At 33.4% G+C, this 24745-nt stretch overlaps 1 protein-coding gene across 4 annotated transcripts in view; it reads right to left on the bottom strand.

Annotated features, from left to right (window-relative positions):
* Nucleotides 1-11134: 11134 nt before the first annotated feature.
* Nucleotides 11135-24745, bottom strand: part of LOC118185046 (monocarboxylate transporter 1-like) — a 70214-nt gene continuing 56603 nt past the window's right edge. For 2 of the 4 annotated variants that reach the window (XM_035354832.2, XM_035354833.2), the window contains exons 3-5: nucleotides 21803-21946; nucleotides 16688-18250; nucleotides 11135-12545 (exon numbers count right to left, since the gene is read on the bottom strand). In XM_035354832.2, coding sequence (XP_035210723.1) covers nucleotides 12391-12545; nucleotides 16688-18250; nucleotides 21803-21946 — 1862 coding nt within the window. In that variant the 3' untranslated portion in view covers nucleotides 11135-12390. The remainder of the gene's footprint in view (nucleotides 12546-16687; nucleotides 18251-21802; nucleotides 21947-24745) is intronic. The other 2 variants (XM_035354835.2, XM_035354834.2) reach the window with 2 other exon arrangements.

The raw sequence follows: 24745 nt of genomic DNA, 5'->3' as shown, positions 1-24745 counted from the left end.
AGAATAAGGCAAAGAAGTTAATTCTGTTCTACAACTGGCACCCATTTATTGAGCATTCGGCATCCTTTTTGCGTTCTTAGAACAAGATAATAACCTTAGGCCGAGCTTCTCTGACTGAGAAAAGGTCACGATCGATAACTTAATGAATTTTTTACTCTGAAGGATGTATGGTTGTTCATTTGTGCAAAATATCTATATATTAGTTCTGTCTTATTTTTAAAGATAAGTTATATTTCATAATTATGAACATTACTACTATGATTGGAAAACTGTAATTCATAACAACTTTATCGCGTTCTTTTAAGAATTTTAATGACTGTGCCATAGCAGATTTTGTCTACCAAAATAAGCTATTATTCTGACTTTTGTTTTGTAAATAGAACAATATTTTGCTAAGACTGAAAAAAAATCACATGTTCACGTTTCAAACACAAAGCAACGTGTAATACTATATAAAGAGATTTAAAATTGTTAAAAATGGTTAACATTCTATTTGTAATGAAATTAAATAGAAAATTAAAATCTATTAAACTTGAAAGAATTAAAAAAGTAAAATATTAGATAGTAAATAAAGAAAAGTCTGAGTTTTATAGAGGATATTTTATATGATTCTACTTTCCTTTAAAGACTAACTCCTACAGACTTAAAAGATAGATAAAATACTTATTGTCCCTCTTCTCAAATATGGTAACCGCAAACTCGGTTGGACAATTACTCAGAGATAAAAAGACATAACTGATCATAATTTCCGCAGCTTGCAGGAAATGAATGTTCAAGTCATATTGAAATAATATTAAGGTAGATTTCAAACTAATGGTCAGTATTAACGTCACCCCTTTCATTTAAAGCCTCAACTACTTTGATGCACTTAACGCTGACTTTTTCTAGTCTTAAATAAATTTTGAATTCGAAACGGATTTTCTTTCACTCATTTAGTAGACTCAAGACATTGAACATGAAGTGGTAATTTTAACCTTGGAAATACGACAATGTCATACAGTGCAATATCACGCGAATTTAGAGCTTGTTCAAATTTTGCCAAATCTTCATGGACAGCGAAAGCATTATGAGCTGGTGCATTACTATACTGCGTTATTCATGGAATTATTTCACCATAATTCAAATGTTGTTTTATAAACTGCTTCACACAAATGCCGTAAAAAGCTTAAACAGTATTCTTTATTAACTGTTTGGCCAGTTGGTAGAAATTCATGAGGCTAGGACTAGGACGAGGCTAGGACTTCATTCACTAGGACAATCAAAGAAAAAAGTTAACATTACCTTGATTTCTGACCGACCTGACATGCATTTTTCGGACTTGTTTCATTTTTCGAGTGTCATTAACTTGGTTATTCCACTGTTTCTGAATAAAAATTAAGATTCATGTTTCATCACCGATAACGAGAATTAAGGCAGACTCACTTTGAAAAACATCTCCTAGATTACTCGAACGCAATAATGCTTTGGGAAACAAATTCAGCGTTTTTGTAAAACTCAATAAAAGATGCTGAGCAAATCAAACGACCTTTTCAAATTGCTGTGCAAAATTAAATTAAAATATGAATTTGTTCAATAATATCCCCAGTTGGTAATCACTAGCGACCAGTGTTTGATTTGTTCCATGTGTTTTAGTGATTAATCCTCCTAATCTCAACAGTCTAGGTCAGGGCTTTCCAAACCTTTTCACTTGGCGGAGAGGATTAGTGTTTTGTCACGGCACTTTAGTCGTGTTTAGCGAAGTGTTATACAAGTTTTATGCTTTGCAACCTACTTACTATATAGTGTCATAGCAAAACACAACACTTTATTGAATACGACTCTATATTGATAATAATGAGCAGGCACAGAAACGAAGACAACCACAATCTGAGGCTCATATAGGTATGTAATTGAACTGATACACAACAATATTGTATAATCATTGTTAAAGAAAAATAGGAAAAAAATTAATTGAACGAGGGAGCTTTCTGATCTCCACAACGTTTTCCAAAGCGAAGGATAAGACTTGACACTGCCACATTCATTTCTTGCTCCCCGTTGATCTTAAAAGATATTTGTTGTTTATTAGAGCTACAGCGGAAAATCCGGTTTCGCATAAATATGATGTGGCAATAGAAATGAGAATCCTTAAAGCTTTGGAACTTAAGAGTTGAGTATTCATTTTTGATGATTATCCAAAACTCCACCAAATCGGAACAAGCGAATTTTGTTTTAAGGCTGTTGTCGCAAGAGAGTTCAATGAGACTCTCTTCTTCTTGTGAAGTGAATTCTGGTGGAGCTCGATCATGGAAAGGAATTTGAATCCACGAATAGTTCTCGATATTGTTTTCCTCAAAGTATTTTGCGAAGCATTCAGTGAGCTTCGAAAGGTGTTCCTTGAAGAGAAACAGCACTTTTTGAGAGACAACGAGCTTATTAGAGGACGCGTATTTATGCAGTTCGGGGAAACAATCTTGCCCGCTATCTTGATTAATTTTTCTAATCAACAACTGATGTTTTTTTTTACGCCACACTATTCTCTAATAGTTTCAAGATGTGTATATTATTGCCTTGTAAACACATATTTATGGCATTCAGTTTGTCAAATATGCCAGTTTTAGTAAAATGTCCGAGTCGGAAAGTATCTAAAGTTTGCATATCTTTCCTCTTGCAGAAAAGTGTGAAATTCTTGATGTAGCTCGAATGCACGGGATAATACCATTTCCATGTGAAAGCCATCTTGAACTGCAATAATATAGCGGTGTTCAGCTCCCATGTTCACTCAAAGTTTTTTGAATAGTTTAGCTTTCAGCGGCCTAATTTTTACGTAGTTTACTACTCTGTGATACGTCTCAATACCAAATTCAACTCACAGCTCATCCACTTCGATGCAAGTGTTTCCCTATGGGTGATGCAATGGGTCCACATAGAATGCGGTGCTCGCGATGAGCGCTCGGGACAACTCCTGTCGATGCGACGCGACGGTCGAATGCGGGCTTCCGAAAATCTCTCGCATCGGATGGCAAATAGAAGCGTCTCACTCTTTACGGTGCTCCAGGGCGCCGCGGCGCTTAGGAACCCCTGGTCTAGATCAAATCCAGGAACTCATCGTGGTTAATAGGGAAATAGTTGGCCTAGGCCTTGGGTTCCTTATAGGTAAAAGTACGATTTGTCTAGCTTTCTTCCACTTGTGATAAAGATCTCCCTGGAGACGGATCTTCTGCCTCTTTTACCCAAACACTAACCTACAGAGAGTACATGTGATTCTATAGTATCACAAGGCCTTTCTCGCCGTAAATGCACTATTGATGTATTTTTAATTAGCTGAAGTGTATTATCTATTAGAGAATGTTTAATTTTAAACGCATTCTCTGACTTAAACATCTTATATCACTCGAAAAAAAATTTTTTTCGATAACGTTCTGACCTCAAAAGCTTTTTTTCAACATTTCTAAATATTTTTTTTAGCAGACATTCCATTGCGGAAATAAAATTTAATTCTGGGTTCTTCGCTTAGCTGCATTCGGCTTTTTAGGAAAACACAAAAGTAAAATTCTTTGTGCCTGCATCAAATATCGAGAGAATGCATGGTCAAGAGAGGTCGTTACTCGCTTTATGTAATATCAGTAAATCCATCAAATAATGATCTTGTAGGTAAACTTCCGCTAACAAGAAATTTGAACGAAGGAGAACGTTGTCTCACAGAATTGAACTCCTAAAAAACTGATGTTTCCAGGATGACAAGTGGACAGCCCAGGATCATAGAACAGCTAATGAGAATGTACCAACACCAGATGACAAATGTGTGCACCAGCGGTCGAGGTGTTAAGTCGCTGAACACTGGTGGTTCCGACATGAGTTTGATTCCAGGCGAACGGACCGACTCCGTGGCCTTGCAGGACTCCTTAGGCAGATAGCCCTAGTGTACTTTTCCGTAATCAAATAAGCCAAAGTAAGCCAGATGACAGACATAGACTTCCACCTAGTCTGGCGGGAGTTCCCGAAATGCGGCAAAAGTTGACGTTATCCTACGAGATAAATTTCTAGAACTTGTCAAATTTGGTCTTCAACTTATATACGTTTCAAATAACCATGGTGACGGAGGTACTTTTATTCCTGTTGAGGATGGGTAGTAATGATTGTATTCCTCAGAAACGTACTTTGCTCTTGGTTGAAGCTCCTAGCTATGTCTCTCAATAAAGCTAACGAACGAGTGGAGGTCTTGAAAAAAACAGTCCTTGCGTTCTTTTACACACGAGCACTGATACTTTGCAGTATTTTGCAAGACAGCAGTAGCATATGATTTGTTTTTCATGATTGTATTTTGACAGACGCCAAATACGACATATACAAATGTCGATAAAAATCTTAAAAATTTCAGAAACAAATTCCCAAGGGATCTCCTGAACATGCGCAATTTAAATGAAGCAACCTCTGTGCTCTTTTATAATAGCAGTACTTTTAAATATTAACCAAAATTCTGCAGTTTGTAAAATGCAATAATGTTTCTAAAAGTTTATTCAAATATTGCCGAAAACTTTATTAGAAGCACAATTTTGAATAAATGCAGTCCTTTTTTAATATATAATTTCTTTTGTATTTCAAATTAAAACAGTTTAGTTTTAAAATAAATATTTCTTGTTTCCCAAAGCAGCACTTATTATTACTTAAAAATAAGAAAACTATGACAAATTCCGCTTATGCTTTTAGTAAAAATTGAGTTAAAAGTAATTTCAAACCTGGAAAGAAAAGTTCAATTACAAACATATTTGCTGGAAATGTCCTTCATTGAACAACATGTACCAGCGCTTCAGAAGATATTCGCAAAGACATGTCACTGATTCAAGGAGGAAATGTTTTTTAGAAATACAAGTCTCTGCAGATTTTTTGGCACAGAAGAAAAATTTCTCAATAGAAATATTAAAAAATGTACATATTTTGCCATTTGCACAATCTATTGGCTTTTTGTATTAAATATGCACGCATGAAAAATATTAGATTAAAAATTGCTTACCATTTTAATTATCAAAATTTAAATTATAACACGTTAATTCTAGAATTTAGTGTGAAATCTGGTTTGTTTAAGACAGATTAATTTCATTATGTCTGGTCTTATTTAGTGTTAACCGTAAATTAGGATATACTTTTAATTTTTTTCTGTATTTATTTTTCAAATATAACATGGAAGAAAATCTTTTTTCGAACAAACAGATTGCGCAAAAAAGCAATAAAAATTTAATAGCTTTATTTGAATTGTCTTTAATTTTTTTTCCAGTTCAGCCGAAAGTTAACGAGTGTGTCACTTTTGAAATGTTCAGAGTTCGCCTACAGGAAATTTCTATCAATTGTTCTTTTCCTTCATGAGATAAAATATCAAGTATATTTGAACAAAATGAATTTCTAATCCAATTTTCTTTTTCATAATCATCGGGAAAATGCATGTTGAAATTAATTACCAATGAAAATCAATTATTTTTAATGTCGGGTGCTAATTCTTTATTTATTTTCAAATTGTATTTGGTTAGAAATCTTTCTAAAAGTCGTAAAAAGGTTAAAATATTAATATTCAGTTCTTTTATAATCAGTTTCAGTTTTTTATCATTTTATTTATTTTCTCTCTAATGGTAAACAAATTTTAACATTTTGTCCTTGTAATCCTAACTTTAATTCATTTATCTTTCCAAAAATATCTGCTAAGTATGCTAAATCTGCCAACCATAATTCACTTAAATATTGAATAACGGAGGAAAATTTGAATTTCTGATCAAAGTTCAAAAACGCGATTTAAAACTTGCGTCTCTTGAGAGCCACCCTACATCGGAATGTAATAAAAGCGTTTCATGTTCAACTGCCCATCTCTTGTCATAAAATCTTAAATATTCTTGAGTTTAAAGCTCAGCTTTCAATATAATTTACAACTTTCACTACTTGATTCAAAACGGTTTTCCGGTTTTCGTAGATTGTTTTGGCTACTGAAGCTTCACGATGAATGGAGCAGTTAGTAAATTTAGTTTCAGGTGCGGTTATCTTTATTTGAGAAATAACACTGGAATTTTCTGTTTAAACCTCAGCTCCGTCACTGCATACGGCAACGCACTTATTCCAAAGAATATCATTCTGAGATAAAATTGTCGATTACTTTGAAAATTTCATTTGCAGTTGCTCTATCCTGAAGAGATTCACAAAATAAATACTCTTCGGCACTTAGTTTATCTTCTTCGAAACGTAACAATAACTGAGCACAAAGTTCGTTATATAAGTACTTTCATCCAACTCCGATGCAGAATAAACACTGTGTTTTATTTTTCTGTATAAGTGTCTCTTTTATGGAATTTACCATTTCATGAATTCATTAATATACTGTATCATTTGATAACGGAATATTATCAAGTTCATTAACCGTTTTTTCGTTGAATAATGTTAAACAATAGCTTTAGTTGCTGGTGATATAAGGTTTTCTCCAATAGTGTGAGTCTGTCCACTCTTGGCAATTTTTAGGTTTACTAGATAACTATCTCCAAAGCTTTTTCACTTAAAGTAACAAAACTTTCATTACTTTTTTATCATTTTTGAACTCCGATAATTTCCTCTTAATATATTCTTCAGATTTGTCCTTTAAAGTGGCATGCTTAGATTCAAGATGTCTTTTAAGAAACGATGGTTTCATATTTTGTTTGGATAATAGTTCACCGCAAACATATTGAGGTTGAGGGTTTTATTTCACCTCCATTCTAAGTAAACTCAAATGATAAATAAACAATTTTTTCTTTTCAACGTTCTTAGTACTAGTAATCGCTGAACACTGGTAGTTCGGTCTGAGGTTCGAATCCCGCGAACGGGCTGGCTGCATGGGCGTTTTCGTGGTTTTCCAAATGTGTAACGTGTATACGAGCCAGTTTCCCTTAGAAAGTCCTCCACGAAAGGCATCCCTCCCCTTAGGCAGATAGCCCTAGTGTGCTTTACCATAATTAAATACACCACCACCTTAGTACTAGTAAATTATCCTGGATCCATCACCTGTGAATCGTCACTTTACGTCTTACTAATCCTAGCCATTTTCGTTTTGAAAATCTAGGTTTGTTTTATTATTTTTTCACAAATATTTAAATGCACAATATATTACGATTCTTCAAAAACAAACAACGATATTATCAAACGCGTAGAAAAGTAAGGAAAAAGTAAGGAATACAAAGCAACAAGAAGACAAAATACATGCTATTAGAGATAGCAAATCGATATAGAATTGATTCTAATTCAAAATTCAGTAATATGAGCCCGGAAATGGTGGTGAATAAGTGTACCCATACTAATAAATCGTTCAACTCAAAGTGATGTGGTGCATTTAATTATGGCAAAGCACACTAGGGTTATCTGGGAGGGATGCCTTCGTGGAGGACTTATTATTATTCTAAAGGAAACAAGCTCGTATACATGTTACACATGGGGAAACCACGAAAACACCCATGCAGCCAGCCCGTTCGCGGGATTCAAACCTCGGACCGAACTACCAGTGTTCAGCGACTTTACCGCTCGGCCGCAACTCTAAAAGAATTACTGACATACTATCATATGAAATTATTTCTATTACTCCTTTTAGAAACACTATTTATGACGAACTGTGTTATGTCAATGACTAAAAGAATATTTGTGAAAATAAAAACGGATTATTTTTTTTAAGTCTATGAGCGTCTATTGACCTTGAACAAAGCTCAGATCTACTAGTGTTAGAGAAAAAACGTAAGCAGGATGTTGGGGTACTTAATTTTTGAATTTAATACTTAAAAATATTTTTTTGTTGCGTACCGCATACTTTTCTCTTGCTTACCATCAGTGGTACGCTTACCACCGACTGAGAATCGCTGATCTAGAGGCATCAGGTCAGAGGAATAGGTATGTACGATTGTATGAACGTATTAGCAACCTATAAGCAATAACAGCGAAATAGAGCCAGTGAAATAGTGGCTTATCAAGCATCATAAGATTGTGCTGAAACTAAGTTTGGTCAACATTTGAATTTTTATTATTTAATTTAGCAGTCATCTGAATTTAAATTTTTGGTGTTATTTTTCACTTTTCTTTGTCATGTCTGGCTGATAAGCCGCAGCTTGACTATGCCCGGTCTGTACGTTTGCTGTACAAAAGCATTGAGAACGTACCTTCCACAATGAAAGATTCCTCTTGAGAGGTGAACCGTTGGCTCTGAAGTTAATTGTAGAAGATGCGACTTAGTAGTAGTCACATGAGTCAGTAGTCCACGTGACGCATGACGTCAGCTCCCAAGAAGCGCCAAAAATATCTGAAAATTTTTTTGACCAAACTACACTGTGTTTACATGTTTTTGGAGCACCTTTGCTTTTGTTCTGAAGTGGAAAATAACACAATTTATTAGCCAAAATTACTCAGGTCAGCTTCAAACCCGCGTTTACAGTCGTCGAAAAACTCCGACAAACACGCTGAAATAATCAGCAACACGCGACTGGACATTTCGTAACAATATGTAATACAAAATAGTACTGCTGAACTGTATTATTGTGTATTTGTATTATTGTAACAAAACATCATTTATTTCCCCAAACACCTTAAAATGTTAACGAGGGAAAGGTGAAGGGAAAAAAGGTAATTTTTCTTGGTATTGTTGAATTATAACTTTCGTGCGAAGGCCAAGAGACTAAGAAACATTGCGGGCTTCTATTTGTTTATCTTGAATTCCAATTGAAATTGGATATTTAAAATTTTAGTCTGAAAAACAACTTTATTATACTGACTACTTAACAAACAGGTTTTATTAATTAGTTTTAACTTTTAGACTTTGTAAAACTTTAATTAGCTTCTTACATAAACGTGACAAAAAGATAAGTAAGCAAATAAAATTTTTTGATTAAGATTCAGCTGAAAATTGTTTTTTTTTTCGTACTTAATATAGTACTTATTGTGGGTAACATTCATTTTTATTTTACAAGATTAAAAAGGCTAACTTTGCTGATGTTAAGCATGTTTAGGACTTTGAATTTATTTGCACTATTACTTGGCAGTGGCAAGTCTCTTATTACGATTTAAGTTTCATCTGTGCATATTATCTAGCCCAACTTATTAAAGGTCAAGCCGAGTCTCTTAATTAAGTCAGTGAAACTTGCGATAGTCAAGTCGCTGGCTAAAGTCGGTGAAACGTAAGTTTTGTCATAACATTCATTTCCTTTTAGCGTTTTGATTTAGTTGTAGGGCTTTTGTTAGTGTTTCTAAAACGCCCGATTCGATAGATTTTAGAAAACTTTATGCGAGCTGATAATGGTTTTCTTCTCCATTACCACTGTAGATTGTAGCCGAATTAGTATCATTAGTTCCTTCAGGTGGTTATATGATTTCAAAGAATGACCTCCAAAGAAAAGTTTATTGTTACGACTAATTTATTAGTTACCTGTTTAAGTTATGAAGAATTCGGATGTATTCCTGGATTTATTATTATAATACAGAAACTTCTTTGATTACGGGAATGAATAAAAGTATATTTTAAATTTTAGCTCGGGGTTTGAATTACGTAGAATTAAACTTATTTGTAAATACTTTTACGTATATCATATTTAGTCGCCAGCTATACAGTGTTATACTACATACAGTGTAACAATTATTGAGCTACATGGACGGGGTAAACCATTAATTGGATTCAATTAAAACCTAGCGGTTGAATACAGGGCATGCCGGGAATTTGAACATTCTTCTAGTCAATTTCCGTTCAAAGTGTCGAAATACAGCCTTTCTGAGCTCATATTCATCGTCAAGGCCTGCCATTGCAGCAATAATAGCAGCCCAATTATCGTTCAACGGAAATTTGGAAACGCGTGCAAACTGAAGACAACCGGTCCGAGTGTTATCACAACAAAATTTTGATTACTACGCTATATGTAGTAAGTTACGAGAAAAATGGTAGTGTTAATGATGACAGTGTTGGCAAAGTTGGTCTTCGAGCAAATTTAAAAACATCGAAAAACATGAACTGTGTTTCAAAACAGCTGAAGGACATCGATCAAACGAGCTTTATAATAAGTCTGAATCAACCGGGATATTTTGCGACGAATTGTTGCGCAAGATCAGCTCTTTCCGTACAGAATTCAAGCTCATCAGCCATAGAATGCCATCGCCATTGAATATTGTGTTTCGGTAACACTATTGTCGATATAATCGACAAACAAAACTTTGATGTGAATATGGTTTGGTTTAGCGACGAAGCCTACTTTCATTAGGATGGGTACGTCAAATAAGCAGAATTGCCGCATTTGGGGATTGAAAATCCTCGTTTCGCGTTCGAGACATCTCTACACTCCAAACGGGTAACTGTTTGGTGTGCGATGTCAAGTCAGGGAATAATCGGTGCCATATTCATCGCACAGGCATGACTATTGCTGCACGTTATATCAAAATTTTAAAAGATGATGCTATCCTTCTTATTCAAGGAGATCTAGATTTCAAATGTGCTACGGAGCACGTACCCATCGACAGAAATCCTAGAACGGCACTTTGCAGAACGCATTCTGGGTTTGGGGTACCCAAAGGCCATGTGAGTGGAAATAGCTTAGGCGCCATATTTTCCTGATCTCAACCTTTATGACTGATTTTAGTGAGCCAATATTAAAGACAAAGTTTACGGAAATATCCCCGAAACCCTTCCTGGAAATGTCAAGAAGTCGAAAGCATCTATGTCTTAACACTTCCAGCGAAATTTGCAAAATTTTTTTCCTCGTCTGCGACACATCGTAGCCATTGATAGCAAGCAAATCGAATGTTTCATATCTGCAGTTACTTTTCAGATTACAATAAAACTTTTGAACTCTGTAGTTATGGAACACCTGATTTTGTAGTTCATATACCTCAATAATTGTCACCCTGAAATTACTACACCAGACATATTACACACATAAATTGTCAATGACATCATAGTTAATTATATATAAAAATGTTACTCATGGTAGCCGATGGTATAATGTGTACGACAAAATTACAATGAAAATTTGGGGTATACACAGATCTAGCGCTATGAAGTTGTAGTAAAACTTTGTTGAAAGCAATTTTTCTTATGTTATTTTTTATGTATTCAAACGACTTTTTGGGAATATTAAAGAGTGTTAGTTACACCAGAAAAATAAAAATTTTCGTAAAAGCGTCTAGGAAGAAATATTCAAATTTATTTCAACCTTGAGATAAAAAATAATACTATCTTGACATATATGTACATAAATAACTACAAAATAGTGGCACATCTTCTAACAGAACAATATTCACAATAATAAGTTACACATAGTATCACATAACAAGCCCCACTATATAAAATTCCATGATGCATTTCAGATTCCTTGCACACAATGAAAAAATCCGAACTTTCCTTAAGATACTTAAAATTTATATCACCCTATTACAGTTTTAAGAAAAATAACCAATTTAAAAACCCTTCTATACTTATTTGATATCTGCTTAATAATACATTCGAAACAGTTCTTCTTGCAAACATGTGCGCATAAAATACAATTTCAACTCAAAACAATTTCAGTTGAAAGAGACTTGTTTCCTGGACGAACATAAGTCTAAGTAAGGAACCATATTGTTCGTCTTCTAAATGAAACAGTCTTTACTGTTACAATTTTAGATTACTGAAAAATATTACACATTGTTTAATGTCCGATTCATAAATGTTTGAATTTATAAGATTGTTCATATAAACGTTTCATCACAGCAACATTGAAAGCTCTTTTCATTTACGATTTTGATTTAATAAGATATGGCTAATAAGAGACCATCATATAAAGCAAAAACATACTTCAGTTGGTATAGTAACATTTCAAGTGACAGACGAGTGGAATGACATGATTAGAATCATCTTAAATGATTAGCATAATACATTCATTTGCTGACACAATTGCTCTTAAACTTTTCTGTACTTAAAATTTCATACTTTTTAAAATAAAATTTCTAGGTTAAAAATTCAGCACAATATATTTATAGTAAGATAATACTTTGTGATACTTCATTAAAAGTAAATGATAATTCATAAAACAATCGAATATAAGGAAAACTTAATAAAAATTGTATAATTTCTAAAACAAAAGCACCATTAAAGTTAAGTCTAAAGTTTTAAATAAATGCACTTCATAACACTTTGCTAACTTATTCGCTCTCTCTTCGCATTTAACTAATATGCTGCACTATTCAATGATATTTTATGATTGCATTAAGTTAAAGTGAATAAAATGTTTGCAAATTAATACATAACTTCATATACAATGATTGATTAGATGCACACAGATCCATTGCGTTTGCTCTGACATAAATTACTGAAAAAATGTCCTCAAAAATACCAAAATCAATTCCATGTATAAAAGAATATGAAGCTTGCATTTGAATCATACTATGCAGTTGGTGTATTCATACAGATTCTATGGAGTTATTTTTCTCGGCGTTTTGAGGGCAATAACGTCTGAAATAAGGTTCGAAGCCCCAAAGTAACCCTATAAAAGTTCCAATAGCACCATTGATATAGAATATGTTGTCATAAGATCCAATGGTATCTCTGAAATAACCTGTAAAAATAAAAATTTAATATCATTTATTTGTTGGATACATTATCACAATTTATAATTTCAAGATACATCACAAAATACTGTATGGTATCCAGAATGACACCTCCAAATATCAAACATCAGGATGTTTTAAGTTTTACAAGATAAAATTCGATCTCATGAAAAGAAATCCATAAGTATTTGAAATATATGGTTGTTAAAACTGTAGCTTAAAGCGTAGGCTTTCTTGAGTACTGGGAGATCTTTACAAATTAAACTGCATACATATATACGTTGGAGGAAAACCCAGTTACAAATGAAAACTGTGTATTAAATGTAATGTAAACATAAAAACTTCAAATACTTCTCCTTGTTATGAGCCTGTACCTTGCTCTGCAAAGAATTTTATTAATATTCTTAAAAATATAAAAATTTTCGACTTGCATATGTTCCAATATAATAGCGAATGTCCTATTGTATATAAGCTATATAAAACTGCTCTTGAATTTTTATGAAAAGCAATTTTTTTATACATGAAAGGAGGGTTTTCTAGAACATTTTTGGTCTTTAGAAGATTTAAATATGCAGCATACCGACAACATAACTATGATGAAATTATTTTGCCAAACATAAGGATTGTGATGAATAATATAATACCAAGAGAATCAAACAGCTAATTTAAAAATTATCTAAAATATAATGAGAGTTTTTAGAAGTAAAGGCCAAGAATAAGGAAACCAATTACATTCAAATGAGCATTTGTTTTAAAAAAATACAGTTCAGGAATTATAAAAGCACATTTTTACAATATCGGGAAGAATAGTTTCACACTAAACCTGATTTTCCCATGTGAGCATTTGGATATACAAAAGACCACGTGATATTCTAGTGCGAATTACTAGCGGATAGCGTCTTTTACAGAGTCAAATTAGTTTGTGTACTTTATTTTGGAGCAAACTCATACACCCATCCTGAAAGGATGTATGTATTTAAAACCATGACACTCTTCGAAACAAAAAGAACATATATTTCAATAATATTCTTTCAAGAATATATCTAATTATACTAAAAACTTTGCAGCCATAAATAAAATCTGAATCTTGAAATAAATTCTATACTGGTAAAAAATATGGAAACGAGCTTGATGAACGTTTCTTATCTGCCGCAATTGCATAACCTTTTATTGAGGAAATAACTTTGAGCCATATATATGTTACAAAAGATAAAATATCTTCCACAACAGAATAAAGTTCAAACAGATTTCTAGACATGCAAATGATATCTATTTAATTGCTATATATATATATATATATATATATATATATATATATATATATCATTCTCCTCCAGTCTTATTTTGAAATATAACAATAGAATGCTTATGTACATAGAAGATTATTTTTTACCAACCATGCTAAGTAATAAGACCATAATAAACACGAATTATATAAATAACTTGGTTTAATTATTTCAGTATATTATTTAGGAAACGACTTCCATCTTCGAATTTATCCTGTACATATTTTTCAAGTATTTTAAAATAAAATACTTTTCAATTTCGTTCCATAATTCGTTTAAATATTAGAATTTTAACATTCGCCATGGAATTATCTCGAATGTAAAAACAAAGTTTAGGTGTTAAGTATTAATCATTTGTAATGGTTATTAATGCTTTTAGTAGGAAATAATTTTAACTTCGGTTAATGCATGTCCCCCATCGTTTTCCTGTTCTTGCACCTCTAAAGCAGTTTCAAACAAAAGCGAAATTTGAAATAATAAAATTAATTCAACATTTGCATAAATCAAAAAATAATTAACTTTTTTCTCCTGTTTATTGGATAAGAATTTTCCAAATCTCGGTACATTGTTGCCAATAACAGTTCACATATCTGCTTGTGCATCCAAGCGATTTCTGAATTTCGTTTTGACTGATTAAAATGCAATAATTCCCGAGTTGCACAAGTATATGATCGCAAATGGGACGAGCACAGTTAAGGTATTTTTACCAAGTTCCGGGAACAAAACATTCCAAAAGTATTGCTTTCACATTGCATTTCAAGATTACGACTTGCGTACAGTTCTAAACGATCTCTTAGTTCTTCATTACATTTTAAAAACTTCTTCCCATTACATTTTTCAAATCTATACCTACAATATTAGCTTAGATCAAGCATCGGCAAACATTTTTGATTGCGAGTCAAAATTAACCAAAATATGTATATTAAGAAGACGTTTCGGGTCTGTGGTATTTGCATTTTAGAACAGTATTCCTTAAAGATAAATTTTATTGAGAAAATAATTACAACCGGATTTAAAAATTATAATTATAATTAATACAGAAAAAACACAACGGAATAAACTTTATTTTTCTCTTTGATATCAATGGCTCATCAGATGCTGGCCCTAATGAAGTCAATTTACTCGAGCCTGGCTAATAGTTAATCGTTTTAAGACGAATTCAAGCATCTAAATTTTCGGTAGCTGCTCCTGTTCCTAGTTAAAACAAATTTTTTGTGAGAAAATATTTGCTAGCATTTATAAGAGGAACTAAATGTGGACAAAATGGCAAAGCCTTTTCTTGTATTTATAGATAGATTATGGATCTGCGTTGCTAAACTTATCGATTTCTCCTTCAAATTTATATTTGAAAAATAAAAATTCATGTTCGTTACACTAACTCAAACAAAAATACTATTTATTTTCGGTTTATTTTTTTCTGCATTCTCCGAGTTTTCGTTTCACATTTAGGTTTTATAATTTAATTTTTGATTGAAATTGGTCACTCTGTGAACCATGGGTCATAGGTTGCCGAGGCCTGGCTTAAATCACAGTTACATATTTTTTTAACCTTGTGGCCTCTGATGGATTATATATGTACCATAGCAAAATAAAAAGTTCGGAAGCACGTCTAGTACAAACGCGCGAGTCTGTGTTCCAATAGAGTATTGGACTTTGACTACAGGTTTCTGAATTTCACCATGCTCTCTGTCAGTCTACATCCAACGACAAAGCCAACGTGTCCTAACCTATTACTGCGAGTTTGTTTATTGTTTTCTGGTGCTAATAAAATAATGTAATGTTTAACAAAAGTGAGTTTAGTTCAGTATTTTTTAACTTTTACCAATTTTTTAGTCCAGAATTTTATTGTTGTTCTATGTAGAAATGTGCTTTTAAGGAATCTCAAAAGGGTGACCGGAAAAATGCTCGCAAGACAAAAGGCCCACAAGGAAATATGCCCACACAAGAAAAAGCCAGAAAAATTCTCACACGGAAAACAGCTCACACGAAATATGTTCACATGTACAAATGCTCAAATTAACCTTTTCAGCATGAAAAACTGTGTAGAGACATTAAGCATTTTTGGAAGCAGGCAAGATGAAAAATTAGCAACGCTTTCGACGGAAATCGAACTGCGGACCTCTGGAATACCGGCCCTGCGTGCAAACCACACCACAAAGGGACGCTAGGAAGGCAGGAGAAATACCTTATATACTCCCCTTTTTAAAGGGCGACTGGGGTCTTTTTAGGGGACCCAATCGCCAAATCCTGGGTGTGGAGAATCCTCATCCAACACCCTTTTAGTTCGGGCGCTACTGCAGAGACATTAGGTATTTTTTGGAAGCAGGCAAGATAAAAAATGAGCAGTCGCCTGCGACGGGAATCGAACCGCGGACCAATGAAATACCGGCCCAGCGTGCAAACCACTACACCACGAAGACACGCTAGGAAGGCGGGAGAAGTGCCTTATAACTGTAGTAAAATTTTGCATGTACTTTAATATGTTTATACTATTGCCCCTGTACAACATTTTTTTCCTGTAATTGCCAATAATTATTTTTTTCTTTTTTACTCTATGTTTGCATACTTTTAATCTTTAAATTTAAGCTTAGAGCCAGAAAAGTTGTAAAATTTCTGCAGAAATTTAAAATTTTAGAAATGAAATTAACATTTTAGGCACTTTCATGATGCCGCTCAGTTGAACATTATGAAGAATCCTTCGAAAAATCTAAAACCACAAATTGTTGCGAAGGCTTTCATAACGCACTATTGGAAATATAGCGGTCAACTTAGTAGCGTTCATTTATTTTAAACTGCTAAAGGCTTAAAAAAGAGATTTCTTGCAAAAGTGGATTCAGAACAAAAACTCAAATTTAATTACTTACCAATATAACTTGGAATTGCAAATCCTAGGAAGCCAGAAAAAAAATTAATGCAGCCCATGGCGATGGATTGTTCATGCTTCCCCATGTAGCTAGAAATCAAAATTGGATGACGCACAAACACAGACCCTTGAAGCATTGCAAATATGGCAATCGCTGGTAGAAATGTAGATTTAGCATACATCAGCGGCAAGGAAGCTGTACTGGCACCTTGGATAATCATAACAAAGAACATATATTTGATTAAACTGATGTAGCCTCGGTCAGTAAGCCATCCTAGACCCAAACGGCCTACTAAATCACCTAAAGATAATGCCGCAATAACATACTTTCCATCCGCTTCTTGTAAGCCTTTATCCATCGCAAAATCAACAACAGTGGTAACAACAGTAACAAAAGTAATGAAATGAACTGCTCTGCAAAGACAGATTAACAAAAAAATTGGATTCGAATGCAATTTGAAGGCAGTTTTAATATGAATCCAGAAACTATTTGACTGCTGATTAGCACTTTTAATCGTGGTATCTATTATATCAGAATTCTCATTACTTAAAATCGAATTTGTGGAATTTTCACAATTTGGATTTAAATGCCCTATATTTTCCACTTGATTTAACAAAATATACACCTTTCTAAGCTCCGTTGCTAACTTCAATACTTCGGAATGATTTTCGTTTAAGAAAAAAGACAAAATTTGATCATCATTACAACTTTGTAGTTTTAACAGTCTCATAAAAATATTATGAGACGATCCTTTGGGTATGGTAAACTGCGGGACAGACTGAACTTTATATATGGATGATGTGCCTGAATTATTGGAAATTTTTTTACCTGAGGTAAAACTTTGACTTTTTCTATACAAGGAAGAATCCTCAAAATCACATTCATATTTTATAGTTCCATTCTTATAATGCTTCAAATCAAGTATTCTATTTTTATCTTTAGTTACTTCAAGTTTTCGGTACAATCTTTCCATGTCTTCCAAAATACATTCTTCTTCCAATGATTTACAATAGTTTTTGCTATCCTCAGAAACTTCAGCTAACATAGTTTCTGGCAACATTGTCATTTGAAGTAACTTCAGCACCAAATCTTTATGTCTTCGCAAATAGGAATAATCAATATCAACTTCAAAATGTTTTGAATCGTCTTTTGTTAGTTCAAGAGGTTTCTCTTCATGAGGAGATATTATCCCACCATTCGTTAGATTAGTTTTGCCATTGATTTGAATTTGATCATCATATGCTTTATTTGAGTTGCATTTAGATGGTCCAGCCTCTTCAAGAATAACATGTTCCATAGGTTTTTCAGCTGTTTTGTCCTTTAACCATGGAGCAGTCTTAAGAACCATTGCCGCTGGAATGACATGCATGATGATGGCACCAATGATTAAAAAAGTACCCTGCATTCCGTATTCGAAGAGTAGCCATTCTAACAGTGCGGGGAAAAGGAAAGATCCAACGCAACCGCCAGAAAATGCCATTCCAGAAGCAGTAGTTCTATGCTTTACGAAATACTGTCCAATGACAACTTGAGGAAGAGTGGTTGTAAGAGCTGTTCCAATACCTGTAAAAAAAGTATAAGTTTACAAACATTTTTAGCTGAATTTAAAATGTAAATCACTATACTAAAACCAGAAGCAAACTAATAATATATAGTAAAATATAGTGGAATCTTGGGAATGACAGAAGATTTTAAAATGAATGACCAAAGCACATTCAGTCATACATACTATGGCCAAAACTCATTACATATATTCAAACCTGGCTCCAGCATTCCACCTTTCTAAGATAAACTGGCTAGTATTTACGTCGCATATGGAAACAAAATCGACAAAAATCTCAAGTGACCAGCACTTTCAAGCCCGTTTTGCAGCTTAACTCTCTTTGGCCTATATAAAGTATCGCAGTAGTTACCGACATATTGACTAACAACTTTACTATGAACAAAATTAGGCACTGAATATTTTCAGTACCATTTCCAACAATTATAATAGAGATCCACTGCATAAATACCACAAAATTCATATTAATTTAACGTTTAAATTATTAAAATTAATACACTGAATACTCTTTAAAAGAGTTTCCAAAATATAAATGTATTAAGAGGGGTAATTTATTCAAGTCTCATTTTGTTTATGAATTTTGGATGCCATTTTAATTAGCTACTTCAGACATCTCATCTCTCAATTTTCAAATGCTATATTAAAACATACTAATATGCTTTTAGCAATTTTTATAATATATGAATTTATAAAGAAAACAAGAAATTTCATATACAACTTCATATTTGACTTGAAATAGTTTTTTAAATAAAATTTAGTAAAAATACCTATTCTTACTTAATTCTTATCTTAAATTATTATTTTCTCCTTCTAAATTTCTTGAAACCAAAATATTTAGGATATGCACACATTTCTTGATTTTATACAGGACACAATAGAATATATACTGTAGTATGAAAATTATTTGGAGCAAAACTCTCGCTTATTTATGTACATACCTTCATGTACAGTGATAATAAAATTAATGGGTAATATGCCAACAGGAATAAGATTTCCAGTGCTATCAGCAGTGAAGAAACACAAAACATCTATTTTTTTTTGGGGGGGGGAGTATTTTACGGTTTGCTGCATAGGTTGGTGTTTTATTGACTCATCCTTGCTCCTTCTGATTTGCTAGATTTGAAACCTGCGCAAAACGAGTCCCATCTTTGAAAATTGTCTTTTTCCAGTCATTTATCGTTGAATATTTGCACTCGCTTGGCTACAATGATTGTTTTTACTTCCTATTATGTTTCAATTTTTTTAAATGGCTTTCTCGCTTTCCGACCAACAGTGAGAAATCTATGCCTCACATTCGAAGGATGAATATCAATGCCGATAGATAATAGGTTTCTTTTAAGGTCTTTGCTAGTTTCTGATGGATCCATAATGCTGTTTCGGAGCAAGAATCTATCACAGTTGCATAACAAAATTAATAAGTGTTTTCCTTTCACATTTGCTCCTTCTTTCTAGGAAATTGATTGTTTTATTGTGGTAATTCGAGTAACTCGCCATTTTCCAGCACCAACCGTGAAAGATATTTCTTATAGTCAGGTACGATAATCTTCACTCTCTTTCTAGAAATTATATGTATTTTTAGTGCACTAAAATGAACAAACGCGAAACGTATGCAAAAGCAATTTCTCTTTTCACCGAAACAAGTTTAAAAATTATGTAATTATCCTAATTGTTTCTCTAAACTAGCTCTAAGTAGTCGAAAGGAGACATCCAGACGACATTAAGGCAGATAAAAACTGTTATGAGGGACCTGCTAGCGCGATCTGGCAAACAATGTGTAAAATCGCTTTGTCCCTACTAATTTGCACACTATAGTAGTCAAGTTAATTTTCATTTGTTTAAGCAAAGATTAGAATACAAAGGCAAAATCAAAGTGAGACAAATTAAATACCCCAAACCCAAAATAGATACCCAATTTACTCAACTTCCTACAATTTAAGAAATATTACTCAAAAATAAATCTCCAAAACAAACCCTATTTTCAGTTTATACAAAATTAATAAGTTTTGATACTATCCATTAGTCGGGTACAAATGATGTGATGAGTAAGAGCAAGAAATATAATAAATCGCCAAACTGATGCCCTCAATAGACTTAGGATACTAAGCTGCCATATTTGTTCAGCATACGGCACTTCAGTACGTATAATTACCGAGTTCAGCGATCGATTTCTGGATCTCAGAAACCGCATTTAGAATTACATTCCTCTTCTTTGTGTAGACTTTTAACAGCAGATTATATTTATGAATTCTTCGTTTCAATGAGTAGGTTCTTCAAGGAAAAAGCGATCTCAGTATTCATAGCTGATGATGAAATAGACAGCTTAATTTCTACGTTTAGTGAACAAGCTATCGTTCATTTCGATAGTCAAATTTCGTCCATTACTACGTGGCATCTCTCTAACGACGCAACACAGACTTCATACATATAATTATTGCATTAAGTCTACTACGATGCAATTTAATATAAAGTTATATTTCGCATTTTTATGTTTTCTTTGAGGTTACTAATTTGGCGACATTATCACTAAGCTTAAGCACAAAATCATCTGCTACTGGCTAATGGGTACGTATTTATTTTTTCAATTGCAAAGCCTTTGGACTAGAAATAGAAAATACTTGTATCACCTAGTTATAATGAAATTAAAATAATACGTACTGTACGAAAGGAAGAACTGAAAAGCTAAATTAATTCAATATTTTTTAACTCGGTATCCCATAATTAACGCGTTGACTGCTACAACAAAATCGAGTAAAATACACTATCGGGACATTTTATAATTATAGTGCTTTCTTGTCCCATTTATTCTAAAAGTCAGTTCAGTACCTAGTTTTCATCTGAACTCGCTATTATTTTGTTTATTTTCATCTCTCATTTTCAGTTGCATAATTCTAAACTTCTATTTATAAATACAAAAAGTACAGATTGCAACTTAATTTATCGTAAAATAACACAAGAGTTCATTGCTTTAATAGTAAAAAAATTAGACAAATCGTATATTGCAATAGAAATAGTATATCAGCATACATAAACAAAAATGCATAACTTAGTGAATGTATAAACATATCAAAATGTACTACTAAGTCTTACTCTTTCAATAAACAATACAATCCGCTTTAAATGGAACTTCATTATTTTACTTACACATAAATAATATTTACTTGCAAGTTACTGAAGCAAAATATGTATAAACAATTTATGAATTTTCTTGGACAAAAAATAATTTTAACCCCATAAATCCCTATGTTCGTGAAGCATCATCGGTGACTCTCAAACAATATAAATAAAAAAAATATAAAAATCTGTGAATTGCATTCGATGAACACGGCTCCGAGAAATAAGGCCGCCCTGAATCATCGGTGATACACATGGCAATCAAGGTGTAACGGAATTAATTCAGTATTTCAGAAAGCTCTAAATTTCCAATGTTTGCTTGCTAACTGCAAAACACCCAGGAATGTCATTGTTCAAATGCAGTACTAAATTCAAGTCAAACAAAGGCAACTGTTCTTAGATTTAGGGAGAAGACATTTATGAAATTCAATAACAATACTAACCATTTATACCTCCCCATATGATGGTTATCCAGACAATGTCTTTGGCATAGAAGCAAGATGCTGCACTGAGAGTGCCTATGACGCCACCGGTGATTGTCACGGCCCGCACACCGTATTTTTGACCCAGAATGCCAACAACCGGACCTGCATGTAGATATAGATTACACATTAATGAAAATAAAACCCTTTCGATCGGTATATGAATTAATTTATTTTAATTCTTTGTATCATAAAACTTTGAACTACCAACAATATAATATATACTGGTAACATGGCACAGGCAAAACATTTAATGAAGATTCAACAGGGATGCCGTAGTACAGCTGTGATGGCGAATCTTTTCAGCTCGGTGTACTCGAATTTGGAAAACCCCTAGCTTAACTCTGGTGACGTACACATAAAATCATCTCTCGGCCAAGAATGCACCCGAGGTAAGGACACCACATGTGACAATAAAGACTCCGCTGCAACAGACAAATATATTTTGTATTATGCAATTTTTTTATTTCCACCGACAGCTCTGGAAATGTGTGATGCATGCCGCGCAAAATGAGTTCGCGTGCCATATACGACACATGTGCCCTAGGTTCGTCCCATACTATTAACTTCAGAATTTAATATTTTATATCGGTAAAATATAGTTAACTTCATACAATTAAAAATCACTAATTGTAACAAATCTTTCGATATGTTCCACACTTATTATAAGTACTAATTAACAGAACTAACTCAGTAATCTCACATTTACTTTCCTTATTCCGAAGGCCAATGAATCTTCAAACTGAAGATAAGCCATACCATAGCAGAAATAATGAAAATATTTATGGGATGTTAATGATGAAAGAATGCTATTTTTAATAATCACCAATTTAACAGAAGTCCATTTTTCTCGAACAGTAATAATTACTTGAAATATTCTCGTTCGCCAAAAAAAATTTTAAATTAAGGATTAAAATTAACTACATAAGAAAATATTCTTTCAGTTCGTGAATAAAAATCCTATCGCAAAGGAAAGTTGGATATTATGATGAACAAATGAACAAATGATATTCAATGATGAACAAATATACATGGGCTATTTGTCCAAATCTGTGTTCCACCAAAAGTGTCCCAGGAGATGTTATAGTCTAAAAGACTGAGTTTGATGCCGCTTAGCACGCATTCTATATAATACTCAACAATGAAATGTGTAATGCCGCTTAGCACGCATTCTATAATACTCAACAATGAAAAGAAAATGAAGCATTTTGTGAAAAGTCAATACTGCTGCGTGCGTACGGGTTCGTAATAGAGTGAATGCGCCCATAACCGATGATAGCTTGATAAAATTTATTTTCCCAAAATAAACTCTTAACAGTTCTGGAACTTTCGACAAAAGCACTCGTGCAGCTCTTCTCACTGTGACAGAGCCCATTCAGTAGTTACCACTTCAAACTACTAAAAATATTAAAACAATATGAAAAGCCTCAATGCGTAAGTTCGCACAGGGATCTCTCCATACAGTGAGCTAAATTCAACTCTGAACTGAACCGAAAGCTGATGCTCTTTCCAATTTTATATAGTTTTCACCCGGCTGCTGAGAAATTTCCAGTACCTTTCATTTCTCGAAACTGCCGAAAGGCGCACACAGGTGCAGCTATATAGTTACATACAAATTGGACCAGTTACAGTTACACAGGAAACGGACCAAAACATGGCCAACGGTCTTCAAGTTAGGCGACTTTTGGCATTGGACTTTTGGCAACAGCCTTGAGCACCTAAGGCTGTTGCCAAAAACAGGCGTAATCTTGCGCTCCTTGCCACGAGGCATTTCGTGGGCTTGGTCTGACTAAGACAGACAAGTGAGCATAAGCAACATCACCACCATATAGGCTTCGGGTTAGAGGTCTCTAAACGGAAAACTGGGAGCTACCGGTACATAATTTTCGATAGCTCACATGATAAATTCTCATACATATTAATACAGGCAATTTAAAAAATATATTATGTAAAAAAATTCAAATTACAAATCATGTGTAGGAGTTGTAATTTTATTGCATACAAAAAATCGTACGAGGTGGTTACGAGGTAAATTGCGAAATTTCGCAATTAATGACTTAAATTTCTAATTTAACAAACATTTACAATCAGATTCTCCTCCAAAACGTGTGGAGTTTTGATACATTACATAACAGCTATACAGATTTTGTTTTATGAAATATTTGTAGTGAAGGTGGAAATCGAAGGATCATATGTGCATTCTTCAGTTGAATGCTCTGTATTTGGATAAGTTGGATTATTTGAACATGGCAAAGCACAGAGGGCTATCTGTTACTAAAGGTAGGGTGCCTTTATGAAGGATTTCCTAAAGAAAACTAGCTTGTATTCACGTTATAAACGAGGTTCGCCTGGTATGGAATCCGAATCAAGCTTCTTGAATTCAGTGATCCTAGTCACTCGGCCATTAATGGAACCGGTAATACTTGGTATCTCTACGGCTCGAATTTCGGACTTAAAATTGAGTGCGATTACCTTATAATGTACATCTGACATAAATTCTAATGATTATTATATTCATTGATTTAAGAAACTTTTATAATTGTAATAAAAAATGGGAAAAATCTGAAATAAAATGTTCGCATAGCTATAAAAAACCCGAGCATTAAACAAATGTAAAATTTCTGCGTAAACAAATCAGAAATTTGTGCCAAGATAAAATTATTAAGACTTGTATCACGCGACACACGAGGAAAGCCACGAGTATTCTAAGCATCACATTTAATTAAATATAAGTATTTTACATTAGCATTTAGAATTTTACGTGATAGTTTTTGTTACACACGAGTTTTCGTTTGACAGTCCTTTATGGCCCAGAATGAAATCTGTTGCTATCTTTCATCTTGTTACGTGCCATGATTGCTTGTTAAAACATCTGCATCCCAAACCCAATCTGTATTTGGTTAG

Source organism: Stegodyphus dumicola, chromosome 1 (genome assembly GCF_044657685.1).
Source record: "Stegodyphus dumicola isolate Sdum_Otavi_A_Nest chromosome 1, ASM4465768v1".
NCBI lineage: Eukaryota > Metazoa > Arthropoda > Arachnida > Araneae > Eresidae > Stegodyphus > Stegodyphus dumicola.
Note: the sequence above shows the minus strand (reverse complement) of the source record. Positions and strands in the feature narration are given on the sequence as shown.